This window comes from Sorex fumeus, unplaced genomic scaffold (assembly GCF_029834395.1).
Source record: "Sorex fumeus unplaced genomic scaffold, SorFum_2.1 ptg000122l, whole genome shotgun sequence".
NCBI classification, from domain to species: domain Eukaryota; kingdom Metazoa; phylum Chordata; class Mammalia; order Eulipotyphla; family Soricidae; genus Sorex; species Sorex fumeus.
Window position 1 is genome coordinate 21,110,714 of NW_026606179.1, and position 27,603 is coordinate 21,138,316.

A 27,603-nucleotide genomic window follows, 5' to 3' on the forward strand; every position below is an offset into this window, starting at 1 on the left:
CATCTGGCAAGGGCTCCTCTGGCAGAACGCCCCCCCACACGCCCCCCAGAAGGAGGAGTTGGGGAGCAGTCAGGAGAGGGACTGCAGAAGGAGGGCAAGGAGTCAGTAATGGGAGGGAGGGAAAGGCCTCAAGGGAGAGGCCGTGGGGGCTTGAGCCAGATGCCTCATCTGGTTCCTGGAGGAGAACCACATAGAGTTGGGGGGTGGGGGAAGTTCCAATTCCTGCAGGAGAGAAGCAGACAGAAGATTATCCTGTGTGAGTGTGTGTGTGTGTGTGTGTGTGTGTGTGTGTGTGTGTGTGTGTGTGTGAGTCCCTGCATGGACGCATGTATACACACTTGGGCAGCCATGCAGCCTAGAGTGAGTGATTCGGTTCAAAGCCTTGGCCATCAGGGAGACTCAGAGCTGGAGAAATGAGAGGGAGGGGTGGATGAGAGCTAACGGTGGATGAGGGGTGGAGAAACAAGACAAAAGGGGGATGAGAACTAATATTTGCTGTGCTTCTGTGTGCAAGAGAGAGAGAGAGAGAGAGAGAGGGAGGGGGAGAGACACCAATGAAGTAGGAAAACAGAGACAGGTGAAGACAAAGAGAGGGGCCCAGAGCAAATGGCCAGCTGGGGGCTGGAGAGATAGTACAGTGGACTGAGCACATGTTTTGTACGCAGGAGGCCTGGTTTTGATTCGTGAAATGGTCCCCTAAGCGCTGCTTAGAGCGACCCCTGAGCACAGTGTCAGGAGTATTTCCCCTGTGCACACTAGGTGTGGCTCCTTTCCCCATTCTCCCTGCAACAAACACAAATATTTTGGCCCAAGGAGTTGACGCAGAGGGCTGAAGTGCCTGCTTTGCATGTGGGATGTCCAGGTTCAAGCCCAGGAGGACCCCAAAGCACAGAGCTGGGAGTAGCCTTCAAGCACTACTGGGTGTGGCCCCCAAACTAGCCAATAAAGCAAACAAGGGGTTGGAGCCATAATACAGTGGGTAGGGCACTTGCCTTGCATGTGGCTGGGTTTGATTCTCACTATCCCATATGGTCCCCTGAGTACGCTAGGAGTGATCCCTGAGTGCAGAGCCAGGAGTTACCCCTGAGCACTGCCAGGTGTGGCCCCCAATAAGGAAAAATAAAAACTGGCTAAGATGGGATACTGCCTTTTACTCACACCCACTTTGACCATGCCTGTTCTGCACCTTTGACTTTCTCTACTCTCACAAGCATGCTCACATCCTGCATGCACACACACACATCCCTATGTACGCGCATGCGCGCGCACACACACACACACGTACACATCCCCATATACTCCCACTATCCCAGCCTCCCACATGCCACACACTTCTCACAGGCCCCAATGTCACCAAGATCACCAATGGGGGGGGGGGCTCAGGGAAGGAAGGGACTTGTCAAGGTCATATACCAAGCCACCGAGGTCCTGGGGGGACCCTACCCCACATTGAGTGAGGATTACCTGGACACGACCTGCTCTCCCTAGACCTGCTCGCCCCCCACACCACAGGTCCTTGGGGGATCATGGGACTGGGGGAGGCACTGAGGAATGTGCCTGGCATGTGCTGACAGGGACTTCACGCTCCAGCTGGGCGGGGAGGAGCCTGCGGGGCAGAGGCCTGGCGCAGCTGGTGTTTGGACCAGCTCAGTGGCCCCCCGGCTCGGCTCGGGAGCACTCCTTGGGCTTGTAGGAGGCGAGAAAAGGAACGACAGGACAGAAGTGCAGGAAAGGAGGCAGAGGGAGGCAGAGAAGGGCAGGGAAGACAAAGAAGGACCAGAGAGGGAATTCGGGAGGGGAAAAGGAGATAGTCAAGAGCGCGGAGCAGGGGGGACCTAGGCCAGGGGGCAGAGCAAGACATTCCTGGACAAAGAGAAAAGAGAACAAGACAGAAATAGAGGCGAAAAGAGCCTGAGAGCGAAGCAAGAATCCGAGACTTAGTAAGGAACCCAGAGATAGCCAGAGCAAGAGGGTAGCAGGCAGCGGGCCCAGGGGCAGAGGCCACGGGATGGCCCTGAGGAGCCCCAGCATAACTCCCCTCCTCCTTCTGGGGTTCCTGAGCACAGGTAAGTGAGATTTGGGGCGGAAGGCCACCTTCCAGTGGCCCTCATGTCCTCTGCCTTCCACTGAACTCCCTATTTTCCCCAGGCCTAGCCTCGGGTCCCCGAGGCTTCTGGGCTCTGCCTGACAACACAACGGTGGTGGAGGGGGGCACTGCTGTGCTGCGATGTGGGGTCCACGCCCCTGGCAGTGCAGTGCAGTGGGCCAAAGATGGGCTCCTCCTAGGCCCCCATCGGCAGATTCCCGGCTTCCCCAGATACCAGCTGAAAGGGGATCCTGCCAGAGGTGAGGACTCAGAAGGCCCGATCTTGAGTCGCATGCAGAGGCCAGACTGTGGCCCTGACCTTGAGTCTCCTGCAGGTGAATTCCACCTGCAGATTGATGCCTGCGACCTCAGCGATGATGCAGAGTACGAGTGCCAGGTCGGCCGCTCAGAGACAGGCCCTGAGCTCTTGTCTCCCAGAGTGATCCTCTCTGTACTCGGTATGGGCAAGTGCCCCCCCACCAGGTATCCTATGCCTGCACTTTCCTGACCCATGACCCTTCCTGTCCCTCCGTTTTCAGACCTAGTGGGCAGTGGGGTAGGGGTGTGGGTGCAAACTCACTTTGTGGGCTATGAGGCTCCCACCCAAATCCTCAGGTCCCACTTGCAACCACTAACTCCAGAGCTTGTCTCCCCAGTACCCCCGAAGGTGCTTCAGTTGACCCCTGAGGCAGGGAGCACCGTCACATGGGTGGCTGGGCAGGAGTACGAGGTCAGCTGTGTGTCTGGGGACGCGAAGCCAGCCGCAGACATCAGCTTCCTCCAGAGTGAGTGGGGACAAAGTGTGTGTGTGTGTGGGGGGGGTTAACAGTGGGGATTTTCTGGTGTGGAAAAAGTATGTGTCTTGCCTAGGGCATCAGGAAGCTAAAACAACACCTCTGAGATGTGTTGGGACATCTCAGGAGCAGGGTTGGGGACATGCAGCCAGTTTGGGACACAAATGGTGAGGGACATCACAGGAAAGTTTGTCTGGGACTCAGGGAAGAGCCCAGGGAGCCAGGCTGAACTCTGGGACACTGGGATAGAGACCGGAAGTTGAGGTGTGGGGGTGAGACCCAGCAAAGATGGGAGGTGAGGGAGACCCCGGAATGCCCAATAACTCCATGTCCGGGGTACCTGAATGAGTGGTTGGACCAGAGCTGGTGTTCCAGGAGCGAGAGGGGCAGCATGTCCACTGACCCTGAACCCCAGGCCTTACCTCTGGGAAGGCCCGCATCCTCCCATCCACCTCTTGCCTCCAGGTGGACAAAAAATTGATGACATCACCACAGATGTGAATTCGGGGTCCCAAGACAAACTCTTCATCACAGAGGCCACAGCCAGGTATGGAAGTAGAGGTCCCCTCCCTCTGGCTCCCCAACATGTCTCCACGAATATTGTAGGAGTTCAAGTCTGAAGATTTGGATCAAATATGACAATCTGGACCCTGACTCTCCAAAACTTCTCCAGGGGAATGCCAGTTTCCCCAAAATTTTGGTCAACTCTCATGACTGGTCCCCAAACTCTCCCACAGAGCTCCAAATTATATAGAGATATAGATCTGGGATCCCTCCTCCTCATCCTAACAGACCAAATTTCAGATGACTGTGAGTTCAGAACCCCGACTTCCCACCCTAGGGTGACACCACAGAGCTCGGATAATGGGCAGCTACTAGTCTGTGAGGGCTCCAGCCCAGCCCTGGACACACCTATCAAGGTCTCCATCACCATGAATGTTCTGTGTAAGTGGGAAACTGGGTCAGCTGTGAGCAGGGAGCAGGAATTAGGAGTCGAGGGAGGCACAGAATTGTGGGAAACAGCACTCAAAGGACGAGGGACCCGAAGAGGATTGTGGGGTTGAGAAAAAATGGTTGTGCTGGGGATGTGATTCATGTGGTAAAGCAATACCTCACATACATGAGGTCCTGGGTTTGACCTCCAGAACTTCACAACATGCCCTGCCCAGTCGGGCATCACACCACTGGGTCCTGCACAGTGCTGACTCATTGAATGATCAAGGTTTCCAGTCCCCCCAGGACCCCCCATCATTGAGTGGCCAGGCCTGGAAGAGGGGCATGTGAGGGCTGGACAGAACCTGGAGCTGCCGTGCATAGCCCGTGGCGGGAATCCACCAGCCACACTGCAGTGGCTAAAGGTGAGCCTGTAGCTGACTGAGGTTCAGAGGAAACACAGTGACCCGGAGCTGGCCCAGAGCTGGCCTGGGCCTCTTTCTGCCCCCAGAATGGGCAACCCGTGTCCACAGCGTGGGGCACAGAGCACACTCAGGCCGTGGCACGCAGCCTCCTGGTGATGATCGTGCGGCCAGAAGATCATGGAGTGAGACTCAGCTGTGAATCGCACAATAGTGTGTCTACGGACATCCAGGAACGCGGGATCACACTCCAGGTCACCTGTGAGTGCTGGGAACAGTCCCTCAGTTGGTTGATCTGACCGCCAGAGAACCATCTGTTTGTGCCCTGCACCCCCCACAATGTCCTTTCTGATGCCTATGACTTGCACCCCAGGGGCTGGTGGTCAGAGAAACCCAGCCCAGCTTAGGGGCACTGCTCTGCCCTCGGTCCCTGCAGTTCCCCCCAGTGCCGTTACCATCCTGGGTTCTGCCTCCCAGTCTGAGAACAAGAATGTGACACTCTCCTGCATCACCAAGTCTAGTCGCCCGCGGGTCCTGCTGCGCTGGTGGCTGGGCTGGCGGCAGCTGCAGCCCACAGAAGAGGCAGTCGTGGAAGTGAGGAGGGGCTGGGCCTGGATCTGGGGAAGGAGGAGTCTGGTGCCTTAGGGGGTCCTGGAGGGGCATGGACTGGAGTCTGGCTGGGGGGGCAGAGGAATGGATGTTTCATAGATGCCTGCTGGAAACTGGGGTGGACCCAGGGCTCTGGGTCCATGCATGGGGGTGCCCTAGTCCCCCAACTGAAGCTCACTTCCTGCAGGGCCTGCATGGCGGCCACATCTCCATGTCCAACCTGACATTCCTGGTGCGACGGGAGGATAATGGTCTCACCCTCACGTGTGAGGCCTTCAGCGAGGCTTTCACCAAGGAAACCTTCAAGAAGTCACTCACCCTAAATGTGAAATGTGAGACCCCTCCCTGGCCTATTCCCTGGCTCAGGCCCCAGCCAGGGGGGAAAACCAGCTTTTACTGGTATACCCACAGATCCTGCCCAGAAGCTGTGGATTGAGGGTCCACCGGAGGGACAGCACCTCCGGGCTGGAACCCGGGTGAGGCTGGTGTGTTTGGCCATTGGAGGCAACCCGGACCCCTCCCTCACCTGGTACAAGGTTGGTAAGAGAAGGATTGTGGTTGGGGGGTGGGGACTGAGGGGGGGACAGGGAGAAACACTCAGGGGGTTGAGCGCATGTGCAAGTGATTCAATCACAGACATTGCATGGGCTTCTAAGAACTATTGAGTGTGACCCCCAAACAAACAAACAAAAACACCAAAGGAGAGCATGGTGAGCAGGCATCGAGGAAAAAGGATAAAGCCTCTTTTTCACTCTAGAGTCTGGGAGAAATCTCGGAATTTGCATTTCTTTTCTTTTACTTTTTTTTTTTTTGCAGAGGGGAGGGTCACATCCAGACATGCTGGTGGGGGTACTCCTGGCTCAGTGAGCAGGATTTGCTCCCAGCTTTACTGGGCAATCACACATGCCAGGAATCCAACCCAGGGATCTGGGTGCTTCCTTTGTGTCCAATATGCATTTCCTGAAAAAGACTAAAGGTTTTGAGTTCAGGCAGGGAATTGAAAAAATACATAGATACTGGGAGAATTTAAAGAAATTTTAGGAAAATTCTGGGACTCTGGGTAGTGAAAGTTCCAACATCAAAAAAGGAAATCTGGGGGCTGGAGCAATAGCACAGCGGGTAGTGCGTTTGCCTTACACGCAGCCAACCCGAGTTCGATTCCCAGCATCCCATATGGTCCCCCGAGCATCGCCAGGGGTGATTCTTGAGTGCAAATTCAGGAGTAATCCCTGAGCATCGCAGAGTGTGACCCAAAAAGAAAAAAAAGAAAATCTGAATCAAGATTGAGAATTCTAGAGAAAAAGCAATTACTTTTTTTGGGAGGGGTCACACCCAGCAGCGCTCAGGGATCACTCCTGGTGGGGCTCAAGAGCCATATGGGGGCTGGAGCAATAGCACAGCGGGTAGGATGTTTGCCTTGCATGTGGCCAACCAGGGTTCGATTCCCAGCATCCCATTGACCCCCTGAGTACAGCCAGGGGTAATTCCTGAGTGCAGAGCCAGAAGTAACCCCTGTGCATCGCCGGGAGTGGCCCAAAAAGCAAAAGAAAAAAAAAGAGCCATATGGGAATCAAACCTGGGTCAGCCATGCTCAAGGCAAATGCCCTTCACTGTACTATTACTCCAGGCCCAAGGCAGGGGGCAGGGAACCTCAGTTTGATCCCTAGTACCACTTATGTTCCTCAGACCATCACCAGGAGTGATCCCTGAATATAGAACCAGGAGTGACCTGTGAACACCACTGGACGTGGCCCCCAAACAAAAATAAATAATATTTTAAAATTTGGACAGACTTCTGGGAATATCCTAGGAAATCAGGAAGCTGGTAGAAACTTTGGGAGGAAAGATCAGGAGTTAGAGAATGAACTGGAACTAGGAGTAAGAGAATGAACTGGAGCTCAGTTTAATTGGGTGGAAATTGTGGGACAAAGAGTGGAGGACACTGCAGCTTGACATGCTGGAGACCCAGGCACTGCATGGTCCTCAGCACTGCTGGGAGCCACCAGAGCTCAGAGCTGAGTAGTTTTGGAACAGCTCTGGGTTTGGCCCCAAAAGAAATCAAAACATTGAACAGAATTCTGGAGGAAATGTCAAGAATTTGGACAATATGAAATATACTAGTTAATGGGGTCAGAGAGATAGTACAGCGGGTAGGGTGCTTGCCTTGCATGCAGCTGACTACGGTTCAATCCTCGGCATCCCATATGGTCCTTGAGCACTGCCAGAAGTAATTCCTGAGTGCAGAGCCACTGAGCAATGCTGGGCGTGCCCCAAAACCAAAAACACAAAACAGCAACAGAAAAAGATTGTAGTGAAAAACTAAAAACTAGGGTAAGAGAATATTGAGGAAAGATTCAGAAATCTGTGGCAAAACAATGGACAAAAGGGAAAGCTTAAAGAAAAAAAAGTGTTTGGAAAATTGGGGGTTTTGAGAACTAAAGATAGCAGAGATGGAACAAATTCTAGGGAAGGTTTGGGAATTCCACGGGGAATTCCAAACATGTGGACTGTAACATGAAGCCAGAAGGGCTTTTGAGAAGCAGGGTGGAGTGTGGGCTAGGAGAAAGAATAAATAGCAGCCCCCACCCTCAGACTGGGGTGCTGACGGGTGTTGACAGGCCTGAGCGCAGAGGCAAACCTCATGGTGCCGTCCATTCTAGCCTCAGTTCTCACGCCTTCACCACGTGTGCCCTTTCTCCCTTCGCTGCCCAAGGTTATCTGGGCTGACCATACTAGTCCTCAGGTTGCCAGCAGGCTGGGCGGGGTGTGGCAGGGCTCCCCATGCACCTCCAGCCACTCTTGGCCCCTCAGGACTCACGCACGGTGACTGAACCGAGGCAGCAGCAGGAGCCACGCCGGGTGCGGCTGGGGACCGTGGAGAAGTCAGGGAGCACCTTCTCCCGAGAGCTGGTGCTCATCACTGGCCCTTCGGACAACCAGGCCAAGTTCACATGCAAAGCGGGCCAGCTCAGCGCCTTCACAAAGCTGGTGGTGCAGTGTGAGGGAGCGCCGGGTCTGGGCGGGTGGGAAGGTTGGTGGCGGGGAAGTGGGCCTGAGCGCTGAGTAGGGGGTCCGAAAGGACGTCGCAGTGTGCACTCGGGTGCCTGGATCACCGCAGGCCCGGCCAGGGGGGTACAGGGCTAGACCGGGTGTATGTCCCAAGCCGGGCCTCCCTCACATCTGATGCTCGCCCCCTTTCCACACGTTCTTTTGCAAGTTCCCCCCACTAACTTGACGATCCTGGCAAACGTATCCGAGCTCCGTCCCGGGGATGCTTTAAACTTGACGTGTGTCAGCATTAGCAGCAACCCGCCGGTCAACTTGACTTGGGACAAGGAGGGGAAGAGGTGGGAGTGCCAACGCACGGCCCCCGCTTCTTCTCCTGCACCCCTACTCCGGCCCGCTGGTCCCGCCCTGCATGCAGCCGCCGCTGCAGTTCCCGTCTCAGACTCGCGCCCGCCTGATGTGCCCCGTCCACAGGCTGGAGGACATGGCCGCACTGCCTCGGACTGCCCCCTTCAAAGGCTCCTCTGTCGCCAGGACCGTCCTTCTGAGGTTGTCGTCCCGCGATCACGGCCACCGCGTGACCTGCAGTGCGCACAGCCCCAGACTTCGGGAAACCGTGAGCGCCTTCTACCGCCTCAACGTGCTGTGTGAGTGTACCACCTGGCGCCCTCTCGCTGGCCTCCTGCCCGCTGCCACTCCCACCCTCACCTGGACTCTGTTCTGATCACACTCCCTGCCCTTGACATTTTCCTGACCTTCGTCTGGACCCCTGCTTTGACACCAACCCTATGCAGCCTACCTCCATCTTTCCTTGGTTCTCTGCTGGAACCTCTGACCAGGACCCCGATTCTGACCTCTGTCCACCAGTTTTTTTTTTATTTTTATTTTTGGGTTACACCTGGCGATGCTCAGGGGTTACTCCTGGCTCATGCACTCAGGAATTACTCCTGGTGGTGCTCGGGGGACCATATGGGATGTCGGCCGTGTGAAAGGCAAACGCCCTACCCACTGTGCTATCACTCAGGCCCCATTTTCTTTTTCTTTTCTTTTCTTTTCTTTTCTTTCTTTCTTTCTTCTTTCCTTCCTTCCTTCCTTTCTTTCTTTCTTTCTTTCTTTTTTTCCCTCTGACTTCTCTCCATCTGAAGCTTACCTCTGGCCTCCACCACCCTTTCGCCAAACTGGGTCCTAATTGCCATCCTGAACCTGTCAATCCCCACCCTCATTCCCAGCTCTGTTATTTAACAGCTACCTTGTCCACAACCTTAAATCTAGTGGTGGCCCCCTTCTTAGAACCTTTACTTTACTTTTTTTGAGGGGTGGGGTGGCATCCAGTTGTGCTCAGGGCTTATGCCTGGCTCTGCTCTCACGAATCAGTCCTGACAGTGCTCTCCGGGCCATATGGGGTGCCAGGAATCAAATCTGGGTCAGCTTTGTGCAAGGAGGACACCCACCCTATGCTGGGGTAGGCAGCATAGGGTTGGTGCCAAAGCAGGGGTCCAGACAAAGGTCAGGAAAATGTCAAGGGCAGGGAGAGTGATCAGAACATTGCACTATTGCTTGGCTCTAAAACCTTTAAACCTGTACCCACTCTCAAACCTGTGCTGAATCCCAACCTTGATAATTCTCACACCGGGTGGCACCCCTGCCAGACCCTCCAGAGTTCCTTGGGGAGCAGGTGTTCGAGGTGACCGCAGTGGAGCAGGGCCAGGCGCTGCTGCCCGTGTCGGTATCTGCCAACCCGTCCCCTGAGGCCTTCAACTGGACCTTCCGTGGCTACCGCCTCAGCCCAGGTGTGTGGAGTGGGAGTGAGCCGGTACTGGTCTCCAGAAAAAGAACTCCTGGCAGCCCCCCCCACTTCCCCTGACCTTCTCCAGCTGGGGGACCCCGCCATCGCATCCTGACTGGAGGAGCTCTGCAGCTGTGGAATGTGACCCGCGCGGACGATGGTCTCTATCAGCTGCACTGCCAGAACTCGGAGGGCACTGCAGAGGCGCTAGTGAGGCTGCACGTTCACTGTGAGTTCCTCAGCACCTAAGAGAAGTTGAGAACTCCAGGGCCCCGCCCACTCAGGGCGGAGCCTCTTGTAGAAGCTCCGCCCAGTCCCAAATCCACTGGAAGAACCCTTTCTGAAAGCCACGCCCTGATTAGGCCATGCCCCTATAAGCCACGCCCCACAGTAGGCCACGCCCCAACCAAGCCTTGCCTGCTTTGGGAGTACTGTACTTTTTTTTTTTTTTTTTAAATTTTATTGAATCACCGTGAGATAGTTACAAGCTTTCATGTTTGGGTTACAATCACACAATGATCAAACACCCTCCCTCCACCAGTCCCCACCACCAATATCCCTGGTATATCCCCCCTTTCCCACCCTCCCCCTGCCTCCATGGCAGACAATATTCCCCATACTCTCTCTCTACTTTTGGGCATTTTGGTTTGCAATACAGACACTGAGAGATTATAATGTTTGGTCCTTTATCTACTTTCAGCACACATCTCCCATCCTGGCCCGTTCCTCAAGCCATCATTTTCTTAGTGATGCCTTGTCTATTCCAGCTGCCTTCTCCCCTTTGCTCATGAGGCAGGCTTCACCGTGAGAGTCCCACACCTTTAGAGACCCAATGGCATCTCTCCAGACAGGGGCCACCTCTAGGGGAGTCTGCTCCCTCAGAAAGCCAAGCCCACTGTGAAAGTTCTATTTCCATCCATTCCCCTCCCCATTTTGGAAATCCCCAGAACAATCCTTGTCATTCTAGAGGAACAGAAGAGGGTGGGGCAACCTCATAAGTACTTGGCATAATATCCCTCCTTCCTGGGGCCCTTGCTATCTGGGTCCAAAGCCTTCCCCCAAGTCACTGCCTCCCACAGTTGCTCCCATCATCCGGATTCTCCAGGACCCCACTGAGGTGAATGTTGGGGGTTCTGTGGACATAGTCTGCACTGTTGAAGCCAATCCCATCCTTCCAGAGATGTTCAGCTGGGAGAGACTGGTGAGAATCAAGCTTTGATAATTCCAAGTGGGGTGGGAATATGGTTTCTGAATGTGAGTTTGGGGAAAAAGGATCACATCACAACACAAGAAATGCTCCAAGAACTAATAGTTGATGGGTAGTTGAATGGAAAATCAAGTGAGTGTGTGGGTGGGTATATGGCTCAAAAGGAAGATGGGTGGACCTACAGAGGGGCAGATGAGTGAAGAGCAGGTGGACAAAGCAAATGGAAGAATGGTTGGAGTGAATGAATGGATGGATGGTTCAATGATTGAATGATAAAAATGAGATAAATTAGATAAGAGAATAAATAGATGAATAGGTGATAGATACACCATTGGTGGAACTGACATCTAAGGAAAGGGTGATGAATGCATAGATGTATGAATGAGAAACAGATGTATAAGTCTATAAGGAGATGGACAGATGAGGGGACGGAGAAATAGCATAGTGGGTAGGGTAATTGCCTTGCATGTGACTGACATGGGTTTGATCCCTGGCATACCATATGATCCCCTGAGCACTGCCTGACGTGATTTCTGAGTACAGAGCTAGGAGTAACCTCTGAACATCACCAAGTGTGGCCCCTTTCCCCCCAAAAAGGAAATCGAGAGATGAAGAGCAGGGAGATGGTTGATAGGAAGAAAACAAATTGTTGACTGGATGAATGATAGGTGAATGGACAGAAGAAAGATTAATAAGCAATTGGAAGAATGGTTTGTGGGTTCATGATTGACTAATTTAGTGGATGCATAGATGACCCCACGTATAAGTGGTTGGATATATGGATGACGATATATGGATGAGGGAGCAGTTGGCTGGACTAGGGATGGATGAACTGGATAAAATGGGTGGGTGGATGTGTAGGTGGATAACAAGCAGCAGTGGCGAGGGTGCCTTTGCCTTTGGTTTCCTTTCTGTGTGTTGGGGGATGGGGTCTGGAACTGTGGCTGGGAGAATGTGACTACAGAAGGAACCCAATTTGGAAACATGAAGCTAGAATCAGGTTGGGGGCCAACTGCTGAGACTTGAGCCTCCAGGGAGAAGAGGAGGAGGAGCAGAGCCTAGAAGACACAGAGCAGGTGTCAAAAGGATCCACAGGACGTCTGCGGATTCGAGATGCGAAGCTGACTCAGGCCGGTGCTTACCAGTGCATTGTGGACAATGGGGTGGCACCTCCAGCCCGAGGGCTGGTCCGTCTTGTTGTCAGATGTGAGTAACACCTCAAATCCTGACTTCAAAGCCTGTCTCTAGACCCTTTTCTTTCCACACACCTCATACTGACCCCCAACTCCTAGTTGCCCCCCAGGTGGAGCACCCCACTCCCCTCTCCAAAGTAGCTGCAGCAGGAGACAGCACCAGTTCTGCCACCCTCCACTGCCGGGCTCGAGGTGTCCCCAACATTGTCTTCACTTGGACTAAAAACGGGGTCCCTCTGGATCTCCAGGATCCCAGGTGAGTTCAGGCCCAGCTAAACCGCATTTCAGCCCCTCTGATGTTCCCTGAGTGCCAAGCACCCCTCCTCCCCAGGTACACGGAGCACACCTACCATCAGGGCAGCATCCACAGTAGTCTCCTGACTATTGCCAACGTGTCTGCAGCCCAGGATTATGCCCTCTTCACGTGCACAGCCACCAACCCCCTCGGCTCAGACCACACCAACATTCAACTCGTCAGCATCGGTAAGGTGGGAGGGGGCTGAGTTGGGGATGTACAGAGAGTGTCCCAACTGGTCTGCTTGGCCCCAGATGGGCAGCGTTCCCAAAACCTGAGAAGTCCTATGAGTGAGGATGGAGGGTTTTGTCTGCCCTGGAAACTGTATCTTCAAGAAAATTCACAGCAAAGGGAAAAAGAGGGAGGAGGCACTTAATTTGCCCAAGTAACTGAAAAAAGTAGCTTTCCACCAATGGCTGGATTTGGGGTCAGCAGCCATCAAGAGCTCTCCACTACTCAGCCCTGCTTCTGGCTATTATTCTAAGGCTTCTCATAGCTGACTGTTAGACATCCCAGGGGAAAAGCTCTCTCTCTCTCTCTCTCTCTCTCTCTCTGTCTCTCTCTCTCTGTCTCTCTCTCTCTCTCTGGGTCTCTCTCTCTGTCTCTCTCTCTCTTCCCCTTTCTCTTCTCTCTCACTCTCTCCCCTTTCTCCCCTTTCCTCTCTCTCTTTTCCTCTCTCTCTCTCTCTCCCTCCTTACCTCCCTCCCTCCCTCCCACCAACAGTGGAATTAAAGTGCTTGAATTAAGATTAATATACCTACTAGCTCCCATCCCTGAACCAATCATGCAGCCAATGGAAGGTGACTTTCTGATTGGCTAGAACTGATCACATGTCCATCCTGCCAGGAGTTTATTATTTGTCCTGGCTGTATTGAATCTGTCACTACTCCCTAAAATTTATGATGCAAATCAACAATCAAGGTGCTTTTTTTAAAAAAAATGATTTAGGGACAGGCACAGAGCAGGCAAAAAATTTGAGTTCCCCTCAATGAGCTCAATTCTCAGAGCAGGTGGAATGAGGCAACCATCTGTTTTTTGTTTCAGCTCTCAGACTAGCGCTAGTCTATTTTGTCATTTATTTAGTGCCACATCTTTTGCACTTCGGGGCTTTTGGGTTTGTGATTGTGTTATTTAAAATGCTCCCCCTCCCAGCAAAGTGTTTCTGAGCACAAGAAAACTGAGGAGTGTGGAAAGGAGAAAATCCTTGTTTGGAGAAGCCTCACTCAGGCGTCATGTAAAGTGCTGGCCATGTGTTCAGTGTTAATGAGTCATGATACACATTAAATTAGGTACCTTCAAACAGAAACATCCATACAACAAGATCATGTGTGACAGAACCCTTAACCAAAAGGTTGTGATGAGGAAGAATCCAACCCTGCCTTTCCCGTAGAAGCAAATCCCATGATTTGCTAATTTCTGTTTCAGTGACTCAACAGAATATCGTCACCATGAATAACAAGAATTGACTTATTTATTTGTTTTTATTTATTTATTTATTTATTTATCTGTTTTTTGGCCCACACCTGGCAATTCTCAGGGGTTACTCCTGATTCTGCACTCAGGAATCACTCCTGGCAGTGCTTGGGGGCCATATGGGATGTCAAGGCTTGAATCCAGGTCGGCTATGTGCAAGGCAAGGCAAGCACTACTTTATCTGCTATACTATCTCTCTGCCCCCAAGAATGGACTTTATTTAAAATAATTCTTTTAAAAAATATTTTTAAATTTTTATTTTAATATTGACAAAAGCCAAAATTGTTGATACAATTCTAGAGTTGAAATTGATTAGACAACAATCTCCTATATTAAAATCAATGTGTTTTGGGGGGCTGGAGCGATAGCACAGCAGGTAGGGCGTTTGCCTTGCACGCAGCCAACATGGCCAACACAGGTTCGATTCCCAGCATCCCATATGGTCCCCCGAGCACCGCCAGGAGTAATTCCTGAGCATTGCTGGGTGTGACCCAAAAAGCAAAACAAACAAACAAACAAAAACAATGCGTTTTTAAAATTCTTTTTTTTTTTTTGCTTTTGGGTCACACCCGGTGATGCACAGGGGTTGCTTCTGGCTCTGCACTCAGGAATTGTTCCTGGCAATGCTCAGAGGACCACATGGGATGCTGGGAATCAAACCCGGGTCAGCTGCATGCAAGGCAAACGGCCTACCTGCTGTGCTATCGCTCCAGCCCCTAAAATTCATTTTTATTTTATTTTATTTTATTTGGCGTTTTGGGTCACACTCTGGAGATGCACAGGGGTTACTCCTGGCTCTGCACTCAGGAATTACCCCTGGAGGTGCTCAGGGGACCATATGGGATGCTGGGAATCGAACCCAAGTCGGCCATGTGCAAGGCAAACGCCCTACCCGCTGTGCTATCACTCCAGCCCCTAAAATTCATTTTTAAACGTGAAAATTGTTGTGTCTCATCACAGGGTTGTTAAGTCCTTGTCTAAGAATTTACTAAACTGTCCATTCTAGCTGAGACTTCCCCGTTATCATTTTTGTTTGTTGAGCTTAGTTGGCTTCTATGTTACTCTCCCATCTAATTTGGTGTGCTCCTACTGAAATTTCAGAATTAGGTAAAGGTAAAGGTAAGGTAAAGGCCCTCCCGTTGATCGTCGATTTGCTCGAGCGGGCCCAGTAACGTCTCCATTGGAGACTTTGTTGTTACTGTGTCTGGCATATCGAATACTCTCGGTAGCTTGCCGGGCTCTCCGAGAGGGGCGGAGGAATCGAACTTGGGTCTGCCATGTTGGCCACGTGTAAGGCGAACGCCCTACCCGCTGTGCTATCGCTCCAGCCCAGGAAGTATCCATATTTCAGTCTCTATGATCTGGGCCAATGAGTAGACATGGCAGCAGATAAGGGGGGTAGGTATGGCAGCTGGGGCTTCCTGAAGTAAGTGGGGTTGAGGGAGGCTGTCAACCCAGACTCCAAGAAGACTCCAGAGTTCTCAGCCTGGGTACTGGGTACCTGAAATTATTCACAGTTTGGCATGTCTGTAGAGAATTTTCATAAGTGGTGGAGTTGAGCTCTTGGAATGGCAGCAGAAGTGGGGTGTGGGTGCCACTGCTGGGGTTTCAGCAGAGCCGGTATTCAGCCCACCAGCTTTCTGAGGGCATCCTGGAGTTTTCAACCCTGGACACTGGTGCTTCCATGAACTTTAACTGCTTGTGGTGAATCTGCTTGAGATTTATACATGATTTGGTAGAGCAGGGCTGGTTGGTGAATCAACATGGTGGTGGTTATCTTCAAAATAATTCTCAGGGACTGGAACAATAGCACAGCGGGTAGTTCGGGCATTTGCCTTGCACGTGGCCAACCCGGGTTTGATTCCCAGCATCCCATATGGTCCCCTGAGCACTGTCAGGAGTAATTCCTGACTGCAGAGCCAGGAGTAACCCCTATGCATTTCTGGGTGTGATCCAAAAATAAATAAATAAATAAATAAAAATTCTTAGTTTAAAAAACAAACAAACAAACAACAACAAAAAAAAAAAACAATGAGAAGGAATGCTCCAGAATCCATCTGTATCTTTTTCCTCCAGGCCGCCCTGATCCTCCAACAGGGTTAAAGGTAGTAAGCACGACTCCATACTCCATGGGGCTGGAATGGAAGCCTGGCTTTGATGGGGGCCTGCCACAGAGGTTCCACATCAGGTGGGTCCCTGAAGAGGCAGGAAGAGGTGGCAGGAACAGGCTCAGGACCCGTCACCAAGTGTCCATCCTCCTCTCGTGCAGGTATGAGACTCTGGGGACACCAGGGTTCTTCTACTTGGATGTCCTGCCGCCTCAGGCCACGACCTTCACTTTGACGGGGCTGCAGCCTTCTACACGGTATCGGATCTGGCTGCTGGCTAGCAATGCGCTGGGGGAGAGTGTACTGGACAGCAAGGGGGCCAGGATCTCTGTCACCACCCCAGGTGAGAGGGGACACCTTGGGCAGTGTGGGATGATGACTTGCATTACTCTTCCTTCTCAGATGATTACAGTGCCCGCCAGAAGAGAGCTTATGCAAATTGTTGAAAGTCACACTGCTGAAAGGTGTTAGAGATGTGGCTGAAACTCAAGCAGATAAACTTCAGAGACCTGTTTTCAGCTGTTTAGCTATACCATCTGAGTGTAGTTAATACTAACTCTGAAATTAGCAAAGAGTTTGAAATGAACGTACATGAGACTATGAAAATCCAGGGGCAGCCGAAAGGATGCTTACAGGAAAGTTATATCTTAATTTATAACTGTTGTAGATAAGGAGAGGTATAAGTCTCTGCTGTGCGAGTGACATCAGACAGTTCTGGGTTCCTCTAGATTCAAGAGTGCAGAGAAGGGGGCCGGAGCGATAGTACAGTGGGTAGGGCATTTGCCTTGCATGCAGCCGACCCGGGTTTGATTCCCAGCATCCCATATGGTCCCCTGAGCACCGCCAGGAGTAATTCCTGAGTGCAGAACCAGGAGGAACCCCTGAGCATCTCTGGGTGTGACCCAAAAAGAAAAAACAAAACAAAACAAACAAACAAACAAAAAAAGATATCAGAGAAGGCCTGGAGAGGTAGTACAGTGATTAAACAAATAAGTTACAAAGAAGCAGAAGCTTACTGAGAGTAAAGATAGGAAGGACTCCAGAGGGTAAGGGCCATCAGAGAGTCTTAACAAAGTGTCTGCGAGGTAGGAATGATAGTACAGTGGGTAGGACACTTGGTTTGCATGAACATGATCAGGGTTTGATCCCCGACATCCTATATACTCCCGTGAGTCCCACCAGGAGTGACCCCTCAGCTCAGAGCTGGAGCAAGCCCTGAGCACTGCTGAGTGTGTCCCACCCCCCCAAAAAATAAAAATAAAACAGAAAAAAGCTTCTCTCTGATGTTTTTATACATTCTCCTCACAACAACACTAGCTTGGGACACTACTCCATGACTAATGATTCTACTGTCTTTTCTTTTCATTATTTTTCTTTCTTTCTTTTTTCTTTTTGGTGGGGAGGTGCCCCATCCTCCTGTGCTTGGGGCTTACTCCTGGCCCCTGCACTCAGAGATAACTCCTGGCAGGGCTTAGGGGATCCTATGGAGTTCTGGGGAATCTGCTTCATGCAAGTTAAGTGCCTTACCTGCTGTACTATCGCTCAGGCCTGCTAGTGGTTTTTTCCCCTTGATCTACAGACTGAGTCAGGATACCCCAACATGTGCAGATAGTATTTTGAGAGCAGGGGCTGACATTTCATTAATCTGCATTGCAGCTCTGGGCATATTTTACTTTGACTTTTAGCTGAGCCTTTCTGGAAGCTTGGCCTCTGCTAGTAGCTCAGGGAACTGGGAGTTGTTGACACTGTCTTTAGCCTTCAAGAATTGTTTACACTTTCTGGCCAAGGAAGACTGTTGACTCTTTCCCTGCCTTGGTCTGGGGAAGAAGTGTAAACAATGTCCCTGACTGCTCTGAGGAGTCATTTGCAGAGTGCACAAGATTTTAAGGTAGCAGAGTGATGAGTTTTAAGGTGGTTTAAGATGGAGAGTCTCTTGACAAGTGACAAAGAAAAAAACTGAGGAATCTTGTCATAACTATCACAAAGTGTTATCGTCAGCTTAAAAAATGGGGCTGAAGAAATAGTACAGGAGGCAGGGTGCTTGCCTTGAACGTGGCCAACCTGGGTTTGATTCCTGGCATTCCATATGGTCCCCCAAGCCCCGCCAGGAGTAATTCGTGAGTACAGAACCAGGAGTAGCCCCTAAGCATCACCCAGTGTGCCTCCCCATAAAGAAGGCCTCACATCTTATGCATAAAGTTCTAGGTTCCATCATAGGCATGCCCCCTATGGTCCCAACCCCCCCCCCCCCACTCCTCAGGAGAGGCCTCACATGAACTCTCTAAATTCACCTCACCCCACTTTTTTTGGTGGGGGGGGGGTCACGCTTGCTGTGCTCAGAGCTTACTCCTGCCTCTGTACTCCTGGTAGGGCTCAAGGGACCACATGGAGTGCGGGGAAACAAAACTGGGGTTTTTGTGACCAAGGCAAGAGCTCTACTCACTGCTCTAGTACCCTAAATTTTTCATTTGAGAGATGAGGAAGAGAAGGGCAAACTGAATCCAAAGTAAAGAGAAGGAAGTAGTAAAAGTAAGAATAGACTTTGCTAAATTGAGAAAGGAACAATAGAGAAACATCAATGAAACCAAAAGTGTTTAAAGAGCAATAAAATACATAAACCTTAATCGAGGCAAAGAGAGAAGATACCACTTAACTCCCATCAGAAATGAAAGTGGAACATGGTGACTAATCATGGAAAAGCTTTTATCCCAGTTAATTCAATAAGTATAATAAAATGGAAGTGGTTCTCGAATATGCTGAAAGGGGTGTTTGTTGTTTGGACTCTGACTGGCAGTCATTGCCAGTGTAGTGATGCGGTCTCTCTCTCTCTCTCTCTCTCTCTCTCTCTCTCTCTCTCTCTCTCTGTGTGTGTGTCTCTGTGTGTGTGTGTTTCTCTCTGTCTCTGCCTCTGTCTCTCTACCTCTGTCTCTGTCGCTCTCTCTCTCTCTCTCACACACACATAGGCACACACACACACAAGCGTACACACAACACATGCCCTGGCACAAGCTACCTACCTTCAAATCTCACTTTCACTTTGTCAAGTCATCTGTGTGAAACCTAAGGCAAGTGATTGAATATCTTTGAGCCTCAGGTTCTTTCTTTTCTTTTTTCTTTTTGGGCCCCACCCAGAAGTGCTCTGGACCTACTCCTGGCTCTGCCCTCAGGGATCATTCCTAATGGGGCTCAGGGAACTAAAAGTGGTGCGATTGGATCTAGGTCAGCAATTGTCTTTCCTCTGTACTGCCTCTTCAGCCCCTGAGCCTGGAATTCTAAGAATAAGGTTGATCTCATGCCTCTTGGGCCTCTGTGAGAAACCTGGATGGTTGTGAAGATTCAATTAGTTAATGAATGTGAAGCACTTAGAACACTTAGCCTCGCCTCACAGAAGTGGAAGCGTTTTCTCTCCCTTCCCCTGCACAGCCTTCCTGGTCCTACACACTTCTCTCCCCTTTGGTTTTTCCCATTCCAGTCTTCTTTGTAAGCATTGAAGCATAAAGCGCTACGCTCACTTCCCTCACTCTGGAATTGACACCTCTGTGATCTTAAGAGCCCAGCATCTTTTTTAAAAATCATTAACTCTGGGGCTGGAGCAATAGCACAGCGGGTAGTGCGTTTGCCTTGCACGCGGCCGACCCGGGTTCTATTCCCAGTATCCCACATGGTCCCCTAAGCACCGCCAGGAGTAATTCCTAAGTGCAGAACCAGGAGTAACCCCTGAGCATTGCTGGGTGTAACCTCCCCCCCCCCCAAAAAAAATCATTAACTCCTAAAACTGACAATTTTGGTTAAAAAGGATCTTGCACACACAAAGTTCTAATCAATAATTAATAAAAATAGAAGCTATTATTACTTATTAGCATTCAAATGACTACTAGGGGCAAGAGAGATAGTACAGGGATTAAAGTGCTACCTTTCATGCAGATCTTGGTTCAATCCTCAGCACCACATTCGGTTCCCAGACCACCACCAGGAGTGACCCCTGACTACAGAGCCGGGTGTAGTCCCTGAGCACCATTGGGTATGGCTCCCAAAGTAACAAAAATATAGAGTATTGATAATATTGCCATTACCACCATCAATTTCTAGCTCTTTCATATTCCTAAAATACCATAAATTCTTTCACCTGAATTTCAAAACGGGTTGAAAAGCTTAATAGGAGACTGAGAAATACTGAGGGTTTACCCCCGATTCTTTTTTGTTTTGGGACCACACCGTGTGGTGCTCAGGACTTATTCCTGGCTCTGAGGGGCTCAGAGGACCATACAGGATGCTGGGGATCAAACCCAAGTTGGACAAATGCCCTACTCACTGTACCATCTCTTTGGCTCCATATCCCATGTTTTTAATATTAATTCTCAATCTCTATATTCATTTCTCCTCCTAGGTCTAGAGCAACCTTCTGGAGAACCAGACTCCCAAATGCCCACAGAGCAGCCATCAGGCAAGTCTTTCATCCCCATGACCCCTTCCTTCTCTGAGAAGGGAACTTCCGGTCTCCAACCCTGTCCTCCTCTACCTGGGTTAACCCAGCAGGTGTAAGAGCAATCGAGCCCTGTAGGCACTCTCTGTCCCTGTAAGCCATCACCCATAGGAGTTTCCTCTTGCCTGCATATGATTCATTTTCTCTTTTCTCAATTTAATTGAATTCTGAGAGAATTAGCAGATTCCATGTCCTGTCTTGAGCCTGTATGTGTTAGTGTCTGCTGCATAATAAATCAACATAGGGACTGGAGCAATAGTACAGCGGGTAGGGTATTTGCTTTGCACACGGCTGACCTGGGTTCGATCCCCAACATCCCATATGGTCCCCTGAGCACCGCCAGGAGCAATTCCTGAGTGCAGAGCCAGGAGTAACCCCTGAGTATCGACAGGTGTGACCCAAAAAGGAAAAAAAAATCAACACAGACTTGGCACTTAGAGCAACAAGCTTTATTTCCTACGGTTCTCTGACTGGCTGGGCAGTTCCCATCTGGGCTATGGTGAGTGAGCAACTGGCCAGGACTGGCTGTTCAAGAAGGCCTCCTCCTCTTCACGTATCCAGCAACTGGCTTTTGGAGAGGAGATGGACACACGCTTCTCTTTGGCTTGCTCTCGTGGAGGTGGTCATGGGGTCCCAAGAGCAGCAAGAAAGTAACGCCCAATTTCCAAACACATTTCAAGCTTCTGGTTCCATCACATTTGTGGTGGCCAGAATGGCTGGAGCAGGTCATATGACTGGAGTCGGAATCCTGTGGGAGAAGTGGGCCAGACTGCACACTCTCCCCTCAGAGCAGGAAGAAAGGTCATGGGCCAGCTCTTGTCAGCAATAAAAAACTATTGGGAGGCTCCATTGAAACCCCCAAGGGTGGCTGGAGTCAGGCACCCAGAATGTTCCCCAAGGATCTGTTTCTTACCACTTTCAACATGGCTTTAATTTCTGGTGGTTTCTCCTCAGATTCTTCCAGCATCAGGACAAGGAAGTGTCCCCAAACCTCTGGCTCTCTCTCTCCATTTCTTAGCGGCTAGCAGAGGCCTGTTCTATATGGTCAGGAAAAATTCTATGTGGGGTCAAATTGCTGATCTCTGAACCAATCCCTGTGGGCAAAGGGAGGGTAGTCCAACCAATCCCAGGCTGGGCCACGGGTGCGAGTCATACAGACTTTGAGTGGGGACTGGCTCTACCTTCAAAGTTAACAGTCTCTGGGACTGGAGTCATAGCCCAGCGGGTAGGGCGTTTGCCTTGCACGTTGCCGACCTGGGTTCGATTCCCAGCATCCCATATGGTCCCCTGAGCACTGTCAGAAGTAATTCCTGAGTACATGAGCCAGGAGTAACCCCTGCGCATTGCCAGGTGTAGTCCAAAAAGAAAAAAAAAAGTTAACAGTCTCTGAACCTCAAACATGAATGTTTTGTAACTGTAGCTCATGGTGATTCAATATTTTTATTTTTATTAATAAAAATAAAATTGGTTGGAGCGATAGCACAGTGGTAGGGCATTTGCCTTGCATGCAGCCAACATGGCCGACCCGAGTTCGATTCCTCCGCCCCTCTCGGAGAGCCCGGCAAGCTACCGAGAGTATCTCGCCCGCACGGCAGAGCCTGGCAAGCTCCCCGTGACGTACTCAATATGCCAAACACAGTAACAACAAAAGTCTCCAATGAAGACGTTACTGGGCCCACTCGAGCAAATCGATGAACAACGGGAGGACAGTGACAGTGACAAAAATAATAAATAATTTTTTTTAAAGTTAACACAGTTTGGGAAAATGGATGCTGAGCAGCTCTCTTATAGGCGCTTATCTTCAGGGTATGGCTGAAAAATATCAAGCGCTGGAAGCTTGTGCAAAGAATTAGTCATTCGAGATGAAGTTTGCTGGGATTAATAGAAGTTGGCCTGACAACGTCTTTCTCGAGACTCAGGAGGGACAAGCCATTTAAGGGCAGACCTAGGCCATCCCAAGGCTCAGCGGTGTGGCTTTGCCTCGGTGATTCTGGGTACAATTGTGTGTTCGTTTGTGTGACCAAAAGCTGCAACACCAGGGTCCCTGGTTGATGGGCAAATCTGGAGGTGGAAGAAGAAACGGATTCGGAATGTCTTGACCAACCTGGCTGCAGAGCTGCAGTTTCCGCCTGAGCTTGGGGAACAGCTGCTGCTCGCAGAGAAGGGCGCCCCTGCTGGGGGAGTGAAGGAAAACGTGGATCCTTCACTTCCTGGGCTCTGGAGGAGACGCTTGGGGAGGGTCAGGCTCTCAAGCTGTGCAGAGCTGAGTTGAGTTACTTGTGTGAGGTTCACCTCGGGGGTCCCCTGTCATCCCCAGGACCCTCGGCGCTGCCTCTGCTGCCTGTGCTGTTCGCAGTTGGGGGTCTTCTGCTGATCTCCAACGTTTCCTGTGTGGGGGGATACCTCTGGCAGCGGAGACTAAGGCGCCTTGCTGAGAGTGAGAGAAACTTCCCTGTCAGGCTGGAGGCCCCCCAGCATTGAGGTGGTGGGGGGCTGCTTCATAGGGAGGGCATCGTTCCAGGTGGGCTGGAGGCTGATGGGGCCCTCACCTTCCTTTCCGCTGTTTTCCTCAGGCATCTCAGAGAAGACAGAGACTGGGTGAGTTGGAATATTTTCCAGTAACAAAGGCCCTGGGGAGGCACGGGGGTCAGAGGTCAACACCCAACTGTGCTCCTTTCTCCACCCCAAGGACGGAGGAGGAGCGGGTCAGGAACGAGTATGAGGAGAGTCAGGCCACTGGTGACCGGGACACACGCAGCTCCACGGTGAGTGGGGGCTCGTGACGGGGCAGGCCTGTCACAGCCCAACTTGGAAACTATGGCGTCAGAAGATGGCCAGCCTTTATCTGTTTAATTTGTGTGTGTGGTAGGTCAGCACGACAGATACAGTGGAACCATATTACAACTCTATGAAGTACTTCAGCCCCCAGCTGCCCCCCATGCCGGAGGAGGTGTCTTACGGCCGAGGTGACTGTGACCTCTACAGAACCCCCTGACTCAAGACCCCTTCACCCATGATGCCTGCTCACTCCTTTCTTCTACTCCAACTACAGGTTTCTTGGGTCATGAGGAGGAGTTCATGGCCTTTCCTGGGCACCTGTATGATGAGGTGGAAAGACAATATCCCCCACCTGGGGCCTGGGGACCCCTCTATGATGAAGTCCAGATGGTGAGATCTGTGTTTGCAGAAATATTACCTGCCATTTCTGATGTCAGTGAGAGTTAGCTTGCACTGTAGCTAAGAGGCCTGGCTTAAATCCTGTCACCTATAGAACAGATGCATCTTTCTCACATAAGAAGTAAATATTAGGGACCGGAGAGATAGTATAGCAGATAGGGCATTTGCCTTGCACATGATCGACCCGGGTTTGATCCCCAGCATCCCATATGGTCCCCGAAGCACCGTCAGGAGTAATTCCTGAGTGCAGAACCAGGAGTAACCCCTGAGCATCGCTGGATGTGGCCCAAAAAGGAAAAAAAAAGTAATTATTAGGGGCCTGGAGAGAGAGTACAGTTGGTAGGGAGGTTGCCTTCACATGGCTGATTTGAGTTTGATACCTGGCGCTCCATATGGCCCCCCAGGTCCTGCCATGAGTGGTTCCAGGGCACAGAGCCAGGAGGAAGTCTTGAGCAATACCTAGTGTGCTCCCCCCCAAAAAGCGATTATTATACTTGGTTATTCTAGAACCTATGAGTTCTGTTGTGTTCCTCTGCCATCCCTAAGCTTACTGTCCCAGTTAACTGGGAGGTGGGAGGCTAAACTGGTGGGGAAGGGAAGGAATGTCGAGTGCTAACCCTGCTCTTTCCCCTGGTGCTGACATGCAAAGGACACAGCAGTTTGCGCCTCACTATGATTCTGATACCGTGGCAGAAGGAAACTATGCGTTTCATTGGATCCTTGGATCATTAGCCATCTCCATTATACTGGTTAAGCAGTACCCTCCCTCCCCACCTCACTGAAAACTCAAGGGATAGAATTCAGTCTGGATCCATAATTATTCCTAAGGATGTACTTATCACATCTAGAATTGTATTCTTTTTTGTTTGTTTGTTTTGTTTTTGCCCTTTTTTGTGGTTACACCCGGCGATGCACAAGGGTTACTCCTTGCTCTACACTCAGGAATTACTCCTAGTGGTGCTCAGGGACCATATGGGATGCTGGGAATTGAACCCGGGTTAGCCAGGTCAAAGGCAAACACCCTACTTGCTGTGCTATTGCTCCAGCCCCAAGGATTGTATTCTTATTAAAATAAAATCCTTGAAAGAAAGAGACTGGGGCTGGGGAAGACAGCTCAAAGGGCTGGAGTGCAGACTTTGCATGGGAGAACCCCAGCACTACATAATCCCCCAGGAGCACTGCCAAGAACAACCCCCAAGCACTACTGGGTGTGGTCCCCAAACCAAAAAATAAAGAAAAGAAAGGAAAGGAAAGGACAAGAAAAGAAAAGAAAAGAAAAGAAAAGAAAAGAAAGAAGAAAGAGAATATCTTTTTCTCCCTATAGCTCCAAAGCCCTGACCTGGATGATTATTGGTCTAGCTGGGCTCAAATGCTCACTGCTGAATCCAACACTGAGGCAGTGAAAGAAATCTGTTAACTGGACTGGTCTGGATGATTGTCAACCTATAGAACTAATGTTGGGGGAACCCTAACAAGTATCCACGAGTGGAAAGACCACAGGGAAATGAAGATGGTGGCTACGCAGCCAAAAAAAAACAGGTCAATAACTAATGTCCATCTCCAGCTTAGGTCCCACACTAAGGGAAGTGGAACAGAGCCCCTTTCTTTTTTTTAAATTTATTTCTTATTTTTTAATGAATCACCGTGAGGTACAGTTACAGACTTACAAACTTCCGTGCTTGTGTTTCAGTCATACAATGATCAAGTACCCATTCCTTCACCAGTGCCCATTTCCCACCACCAATGTTCCCAGTATTCCTCCCACCATCCCCCCCCCCCATCCTCCCCACCCTACCTCACCTCTGTGGCAGGGCATTCCCTTTTGCTCTCTCTCTTCTTTTGGGTGTTGTGGTTTGCAATAGAGGTATTGAGTGGCCATCATTTGGTCTATAGTCTACTTTCAGCATGCATCTCCCATTCCAAGCAGGCCCTCCAAGCACCCTTTACTTGGTGGTCCCTTCTGTATCTGAGCTGCCTTTTCCCCCAGCATGTGAGACCAGAGCCCCTAACTTTCTGTGTGGCCTTGGTTTGTGCTCTGGCATCTTTGGGTAGAAGAATTCCCTCTGAAGCATAGTCTCCAATGGGACACTGTGGGTAAGGGAAGGATCCTTCCCTTGCCAGCAGCCGGGAAGAAGCCAGTGGCGAGCGCTGTCCATGGTGCTGGACCAGCTTGTGTCCACAAGCACCCTGCACACTTCCTGTAAACGACGAGATACATAGGTTTTGCTGGTCGTGCTTTCTCTTTTATTTTCTTCCCCTTTTTGGAGGGGGGGGGGGGGTGCGGGTGTGACAACATGTATTAGAACTCCATGTTATTCCAAACTCTATTCTTGGGGGTTACTCCCAGCCATGCTCAGGGGGATCATGCTTGGGGTTGAACCTGGGCCTCCTCCATGCCATCACTGAATGATCTCTCTGGGCCTCATGTTATCTCTCTAAAAATGACCCCACTCTGGGGCTGGAGCGATAGCACAGCGGATAGAGCGTTTGCCTTGCACGCAGCCGACCAGGTTCGAATCCCAGTATCCCATACGGTCCTCCGAGCACCGCCAGGGGTAATTCCTGAGTGCATGAGCTAGGAGTAACCCCTATGCATTGCCAGGTGTGACCCGAAAAGCAAAATAAAAAAAAGACTCCCCTCTATTCTTGAGGAGTAAGAGCCAACATAGACAATAAGAAACTTCATTTGGGGAAGGTCAGGGGTAGGGCTCAGGGGGTAGAACATAGGCCTCACACAATAGGAGTCATGATACGAGTGGATTCCAGTCATCTTACTCTTAGTATTTTATGGAATTTTCCCATGACTAAAATATAAAAATTTGGGGCTGGAGCGATAGCACAGCGGGTAGGGCATTTGCCTTGCACGCAGCCAACATGGCCGACCCAGGTTCTATTCCCAGAATCCCATATGGTCCCCTGAGCACCGCCAGGAGTAATTCCTGAGTGCATGAGCCAGGAGTAACCCCTGAGCATCGCCAGGTGTGACCCAAAAAGCAAATAAATAAATAAATAAATAAAAATATAAAAATTTTATCTGGGGGAAGTGGAGCAGAGTGGGCACAATGGTCACAGGGCATCTCTATTCCCACTTTTGCCTGTCAGCAAAATGACCCCCGCTGGTATGGGGACAAGTATGAGGACCCAAGAGGAATCTACGATCAGGTGGCTGGAGACTTGGAGCCTTTGGAACCTGGTTCTCTGCCCTTTGAGCTGCGAGGACATCTGGTATGAGAGCCTCTCAACGCCCTTTCCTCACACCTGCAAGACAGAGTATTCCCATAAGACGCTGTGATGGGCATTGATATTGTAAATGGCATGAGGCAATTTTGAGATGGAAATCTTCTCTAGCATTGTTGGTGGTTACGTGAGTGTGTAGTTTTGTGAAAACCCACTGAACTATACAATTAACAGGGGTTTTGATAAATTATAGCTCATAAGGGTGATTTTAAAAACAGAATCCAAAAATAAGATAATTCTTATTCTTTATGTTAAATAGCAGGAAAATATAATAGAGGGCTGGAGAGATTGTACAGAGGGTAAGACATTTGCTTTGTACACGACCGACCTGAGTTTTATCCCTGGCATCCCACATGGTCCCCTGAGTCCACCAGGAGTGACCCCTGACATAGAGCCAGGAGTAATCCCTGAGCACACCTAGGTATGGCCCCCAAATCAAGAAACAACAAATATTAAAAATATGGCTATTTCTATGGAGTATAGAGTATGAGTATAGGTCTTTATTTAGGCCTTCTGCTTGATTAGTCATATTATTAAAATTGCTTAGTTCTAGTCAAACAAAACACTGTCCTCCCGTTGTTTATCAATTTTGCTTGAGCGAGCCCAGTAATGTCTCCATTTTGAGACTTCTTGTTACTGTGTTTGGCATATCGAATACAAATACATCACGGGTAGCTTGCCAGACTTTGCCTTGCAGGCAAGATACTCTTGGTAGCTTGCTGGGCTCGCCGAAAGGGGCAGAGGAATCGAACCCGGCTCTGCTGGGCTGACTGCATGCAAGGCAAACGCCCTAC

At 50.5% G+C, this 27,603-nt stretch overlaps 1 protein-coding gene across 1 annotated transcript; it reads left to right on the forward strand.

The window, feature by feature from the left end:
* Positions 1–1,988: 1,988 nt before the first annotated feature.
* Positions 1,989–26,894, forward strand: NPHS1 (NPHS1 adhesion molecule, nephrin). Its single transcript, XM_056136578.1, has 29 exons — positions 1,989–2,066; positions 2,149–2,346; positions 2,422–2,544; positions 2,743–2,871; positions 3,346–3,427; positions 3,722–3,825; positions 4,111–4,238; positions 4,325–4,496; positions 4,672–4,829; positions 5,032–5,176; positions 5,256–5,380; positions 7,656–7,842; positions 8,062–8,191; positions 8,325–8,497; positions 9,500–9,640; positions 9,725–9,865; positions 10,716–10,837; positions 11,878–12,049; positions 12,136–12,292; positions 12,368–12,519; positions 15,881–15,992; positions 16,074–16,255; positions 20,300–20,356; positions 22,713–22,832; positions 22,969–22,993; positions 23,085–23,160; positions 23,265–23,361; positions 23,448–23,563; positions 26,675–26,894. Exons 1-29 carry the CDS (start codon positions 2,009–2,011, stop codon positions 26,801–26,803), a joined length of 3,711 nt encoding a protein of 1,236 aa, XP_055992553.1. The 5' UTR covers positions 1,989–2,008; the 3' UTR covers positions 26,804–26,894.
* The last annotated feature ends 709 nt before the right edge of the window (positions 26,895–27,603 follow it).

Bases quoted from the DNA above. Each gene is read 5' to 3' on its own strand.
- NPHS1 (XM_056136578.1), top strand. From the start codon at position 2,009: ATGGCCCTGAGGAGCCCCAGCATAACTCCCCTCCTCCTTCTGGGGTTC. The intron at 12,050-12,135 runs GTGAGTAACACC...CCCAACTCCTAG, and splicing joins GGTCCGTCTTGTTGTCAGAT to TTGCCCCCCAGGTGGAGCAC. The intron at 16,256-20,299 runs GTGAGAGGGGAC...TTCTCCTCCTAG, and splicing joins GATCTCTGTCACCACCCCAG to GTCTAGAGCAACCTTCTGGA.